The sequence below is a fragment of the Typha latifolia genome, chromosome 11 (assembly GCF_019914945.1).
Source record: "Typha latifolia isolate L0001 chromosome 11, TyphaL0001v2, whole genome shotgun sequence".
NCBI classification, from domain to species: Eukaryota; Viridiplantae; Streptophyta; class Magnoliopsida; order Poales; family Typhaceae; genus Typha; species Typha latifolia.
Window position 1 is genome coordinate 850,221 of NC_133096.1, and position 6,000 is coordinate 856,220.

General features: G+C 37.2%; 1 protein-coding gene across 1 annotated transcript; it reads right to left on the reverse strand.

The window, feature by feature from the left end:
- Positions 1-3,905: 3,905 nt before the first annotated feature.
- On the reverse strand, positions 3,906-4,815 carry LOC140797960 (protein TAPETUM DETERMINANT 1-like). The gene is made up of 2 exons (XM_073151673.1): positions 4,408-4,815; positions 3,906-4,322 (listed from the first exon to the last, which is right to left on the reverse strand). Exons 1-2 carry the CDS (start codon positions 4,469-4,471, stop codon positions 4,009-4,011), a joined length of 378 nt encoding a protein of 125 aa, XP_073007774.1. The 5' UTR covers positions 4,472-4,815; the 3' UTR covers positions 3,906-4,008.
- Between the last annotated feature and the right edge of the window lie 1,185 nt (positions 4,816-6,000).

Genomic DNA, 6,000 nt, shown 5'->3' on the forward strand with positions numbered 1-6,000 from the left:
TAGTGTCCTAGAATTTAAACCTCATTTAATCCATTTCAATTCTGGATTGCACATAATTTTTTTTTTTTAAAAGTACAACATATATTATTAGTCAGTTAAGTGTAAAAGGTGACTTTTAATGCTCAAGAAGCTAACATGAGGAGATAAGCCATTGGAACTTAAATGGTAGGGTATAAAGTTGGAATGAGACATCCCAGATTAATTGGCAGACCCAGTATATCCAACTCCAAGTAGTCAATGGATAAGTCAATAACAATTCATTCCTTCTTCAATCAGGCCTTCAGTGCTAAGAAACTTGAAAGTCTTCAAAGTCTATGTAATTTTTAAGAAGGCCAACTTCTATAATTCTTACAAAATTTCTATGATCTATAGGAAAATTAACAAAAAGATAATGACCTTGACCTAAGTCTTAGCCTATAAACTCCGCGCCCTAATGACGCAGGTTTGGATTGCATTTGAAGAGCTTCTCTATTTATGAGAATAATGCTGTATACATCTTTGCTATCGTAAAAACCTGATATACGAGAAGATATACTAAATTATATTATATTTGGAATGATATATTTTAAAAGAACAAGCAATTAAGGCTGTTGAAGAGCTTAAAAGGAAGGCAAACACTATAAACTTTACAAGCAGTTACTGAAAAATAAATCACTCACTATGGAATTTTTATGAGTTCATAACAAAACCAGCAACACTAAATTATATATTGCTTCTGTTTCAGTAGACATTGCAGCTAATCTATTAGCAGGATGCCAAATTTCACAACTCTGCAAATAATCTTTCCAAATGATGGATATAAACTTGTGAAAATTATGTGCCAAAACATCAATTCTATAAAAAAAATTGAACCTAACACATCAAGGTTTATATTTTGGGGAGATTATTTTAGTCCTTTTGTGATTTGTTAAGATTAATTAACAAATATTAATTCTGCTACAACTTCATAATTGATCCACACAAAGCTCTAAACTTCACAAATTTTCTTATTGACAATTAATTATGTGGCAAAACACCAAATTATACAACAATCAGAACCTAACAAAACTAGCAAAATTCCAATCATATGAACAGACATAGGTAGAAGTGAAATTTTATACTAATAACATTAAAAAACTTATTAAATAATTTAAAATATAATATATGAAGTCCAAGGGGTTCATGCCTAGACGTGATCATCGGGTGGGCCGGGCCGGGTTCGGGCCAGGCTAACCGGGCTTAAACATTTGTCCACGGCCCAACCCACCAATCACTCGGGCCGGGTCGGGTTCGGGCCGGGCTAGAATAGTCTAGCCCGTTACCGCTCGTCGGCTTGTGAGATATCGGGTTGGCCGGGCCGGGCTCTGCCAATTAAGATTTTTAGTGAACCCAACCTGTGAGATATTGGACAAGATCACAAGAGCCAGGATGCTGGCTTTGGCGGCGGCGCCGCGGCGGAAGGGGCGAGATCTCGCGGCTGAAAGGCGGGGTCAACGGTAGAGCTCTAAATCTCCTACCTCCGGAGCCGTAATGTCCTGATGAAGCTGCGGACGCCGATGATCTCGGGCGGATCTCACGCTGCTCGAGTAATGCCTCCTGTGAGGTGCCGCCGAAATAGCCTCCATTATGGTATATCAACCAGAAGAGACGACGCCGACGAGTGCTCTAAGGTACAAATAGGCCGATCTGAAATCGACGCCGGGATGGCGCCGCCTGAGGCCGAGATCGAGGAGTTCTTCGCTGCGGCTGAGCGCGCCGAGCGGCGACGGTTCGCTGACGACAAGAATGGATCCAAGTGTGACAAACACAAGGGTCCAAGGTATTGAGGTAGGTAAGGTACCGCTTTCGGCCGCGAGATCTAGCTGGACTCGCCCCCTCCGTAGCTTGGACGGTTGGACCTTGGGCAAATGGGCAAAATGGCAAATGAAGATTGTCAAATTGGAGAGACAGAGAAAGTGAGAGAGTTTGGTTTTGTGGAGTCTTGTCATTATGTCATAGTTGATAGTTGTGCCATTGTGGGTGGTGGCCAGCTGTTGCCAGTTGGCCACTACCCATTTGGCCAATTTTCTTTTTTACTCGGGCTATCACTTGGCGGCATTTTTAGAGTTTTATATAAAATACTCCATATTATTATTCACACCGCGTTCGAACACGAAAAATAGGCGTTCGCACATACAAAGAACGCATTGTAAATAAAGTAAATAAAAAATTAGAATTAAAATAAATAAAAATAAATGAGCAGATATAAAAAATAAATAGTTAAACAAATGAGTAAATAGAAATATTTTTATAATTAAATAAATAGTTACACCAAAATTAGGAGGATTTTTTTTGCACCACTATAGAATGAGCACATCCCAACTAGGTTGGCACCTACCCACCTATCTATCATTTGCATAATGAGAAATTCTTTTAAAAACATCTCTTCTAATTGTATGACGAGCCCATAGCAAAATGTTTATTTCTACGAATAATATATTCAACTATTTCTTTACGAGCATTTTCATAATTCAATTGAAAATTAGAAATATTTTCAGAAGCACCTTGATTAAGCAACATTTGACTAATATCAAGTTGACCTTTTTTATTCTTATCTTTAATATGCCTCATTGGGTGAGTAGTGTAATTCTTAGTTAATGCAGAAAAATTATGATTACATTGAAGTCATTTAGCTCTACAATCTATAATATTACCTTAGCCATATTTAGTTTCAATCATTTTGAAATACTTCCAAACTTCGAACTTTAATCTCTTAGAACTGCCCGATGATGAAGCCGAAGCCAGAATTTCCAGATCATGTTGAGGTTGAGATGCGGGTGTATGATTAATTGAATCTCCGCTCTCCAATTGAGATTCTATATGATCCCATATTGAAGAGAATTTGCTAATTTGAATGCTAAAAATTTTGAAATCTTTAATTTGGAAAGAACTTGAGAGATTAGAGGATTTGAGAATGTGTGATGAATTTCGAAAATTTATTATCTCTTTATAAGCACGAGAAAATTTAAAATTACCAAAATATCCCTATAAACTAGTTGTTTATTTCTGTTAAAAGGGTAAAATGGTAAAAAAAAAGTAGAGGTCCTATTTTTCTAATTTTCTGAAATATTTAGCTATTTTTAGAATATTTTTTACCGTTACATATTTTTTTTAAATATATTTTTGTTCTTCTCTGTTTAAAAAAAAAGTATATTAAAAAAATTAAATAGTACACAGGCTGATATGTGATGGGAGATGGGCTAAAAAATTTAAACAATACTTGTACTTGGGCTGAATTGTGATGGGAGATATGGGCTAAAAAAATTATAAAACGGTACAGTGTACAAAATTTCCCGTTATTTTTTACTGTAGTAGAGGGCCGAACAATGATCACTAAGCCTAACGGGTGGGCGGGCCTAACGGGCAGGCCAAACGGGCGGGCTTTCGGGCCGAGCCGGGCAGGCAAAGGGTTGGCCCGTGCCACCCATTGGTAGACCGGGCTAAGCCCGGCCCGGCACGGGCGGGCTGGGCCCAATGATGAGGTCTACTCATGCCTCTATATTTGGAGCCTCCAAGGTGCAATCTGAAAATTAGATTAAGTTCAGGTCATATATGCAAATTTCCCATGAAGTCAACAAAGTCAACCCATCAATGATCACTAATCATGGAATGAATGATCGACTCCCTGCGCTAATCTCGCCGCATTTCACGCCGTGTCGGACTTTTTTTCACCTTAAACCTTGTTAAAAAAATATTATTAATATTTAAAAGTAACAACGTAGCATCTAATAAAAAGTCTTAAATCTTGTTATTATTTTACATTATAAGTTTTATCTATTCTTTCAAGAAAACCCCTATCTTTTTGTAATTTAACATACTAAGTTAATTTTTTCATTATCCATATAAAACTCTCGAACAATAAAGTTTTAATTGAAAATTACATGATATATATAATATGAAAGAAGCTATTATTATTCTGCTGAGTTGAATACATAAAGAAAGTGAAACGAGTTGACTCGTTTTACGTTTCTTTCCTCATCCATATAATAATCAGCAATGTGTGAGAGAGCTAACGAGAGGGAAATCCTGCGGCGTCGTCCACGCGTACTTGAACCTCACCGGCATGCCCTTCGATATCGGCCGGCCGTTCCCGAGGACGCAGCGCTCCTCGTCCACCGGCCGGATCGCCCGGGGGTCGACCGCCTCCACGCTGCTGAGGCCGTAGCACCGCAGGACGACCTTCGACTGCGCGCACCGGCATTTGTTCCTCACCGACACCACGTACTCCGGCTTCCCTTCCACCACCCGCCCCGTCCGCGACTGCGTCACGGTGATGTCCGACGCCATGCATGCGCCTCCTTCGCCTGCATAACATATATACATATATAGCACGTAAAATATTACCATCAACAAGAAGAAGAAGAGCTAATTCTGTGTGATAATATTTACCTTCAGGTATACAGCAGGCGAGAATAGCAGCAAAGAATAAGGTGAGAAAGGCTCTTCTTGCCATTCTTTTTTATCTTCGATCTCCAGAGTATAAGACAGAGAGAGACAGAGAGAGACAGAGAGAGGTGTAGTGTAGTATATATACATATATATATATATAGTCATGGAGCAAATGAATGAATATTTTTTTAAGTAGATTACTATAAGACGGCGGAATTCCGGGGTAGAGAAGAGATTGGCAAACATTTTTGGTGTTTGGCAACTTGGCCACATGGAGAGTTCTCAGAGGCATTTTGTCAAACAGGCAGGTAGGTGTGAAGCGAAAGGGACGAGTTGAGGGGGGGCGGAGGATTGTGTGGCGCTCCTCGTGGAGTCACATGGCATGTGGCGTTTGGAGTCCATGGTCTCATGAGTCATGATGCATGTGAGGATGTATGGGTAATAACTACTGATGCCTATCTTTAAGGGGTGGGGTGGGGGTGGGCCCAGCCGATTCTTTTAGGATTTTTTTAAATAATTTGCACTTTATCTTTATTATTAATGAATTTTTACTAATTACACTCTATATTTTACTTATTTTATAATTCAGGCTCCGTAACCTAACCTCTTCTTTTTCCATATAATTCTCATTTAGATTAACGTACTAGAAAAGTAATATTCTATTATAATATATAATATAATTTATAAATATATAAATTATCTCTATCTTCTTCATTCTATTTTTCTCTTCTTAAAAAAGAAGAAGAAAAAGAAAACGAGGATGAGGAGATAGACGGAAAAGACGGTGGAGAAATATAGAAAATGAGAAGGAATAGTGAGAGTATTTTAGTAGTTTGGTCGACATTAGTTAATTAAAATAACGTTGGATGTTAAACAAGAATTATAAGAAAAAAAATGAGGGGTCAAATTATAAAATTCTCAAAGACGGAGTACGAATTACAAAATAGGTGAAATATAGGGTGTGATTTATAAAAATCTCTATTATTAAATGATAATTATACCTTGTACTTATTTGTAAGTTATATAGAACACATTGACCCTTTGATTATATAATAATCTCTTAAATGTCTCTTGTGTCGGTTAAACTGTAGATTAACATCATATGATTATTTAAAGAAAAAATAAGGAAAAAAATTTGACGTCAAAGCATTAGAAAAAGTAAAAAGGTGGATCTATATGAATGTGAGCTATAATTCAAGCATCTAGATATAATTAATTCTATTATTAATTCTATAACATAGATATTTATTATTCGTATCCTATAGTTGCACCAAATAATTTTTTTTTTGAAAGAAAATTTATAGACTAATAGTTTATTAATGACAAGCCCGACACTTGACTAAACACAAATCAAAGTATACTTAAGAAAATTGTCAAGTAAGAAAGAGTTAATCGCTCATGCAAAGAATCAAGCGAAGGAGATAGAGCGGTGAGCCTGAAAGCAAGCCTCCTTCTTGGCTAACGTTAGCACCACCATATGACACAAATGGACTCATATCCTACGGCTCTAATATGACTATAGTAAACTTAAATTTAAAATCTACACAAAAAAAGGAAACAAAATGAGAAAATCCTTGAAAATTGACGTAGAGC

Coding starts and splice junctions, on each gene's coding strand:
- LOC140797960 (XM_073151673.1), bottom strand. CDS start 4,471: ATGGCAAGAAGAGCCTTTCTCACCTTATTCTTTGCTGCTATTCTCGCC. Junction 4,323..4,407: donor CGCCTGCTGTATACCTGAAG/GTAAATATTATC, acceptor TATGTTATGCAG/GCGAAGGAGGCGCATGCATG.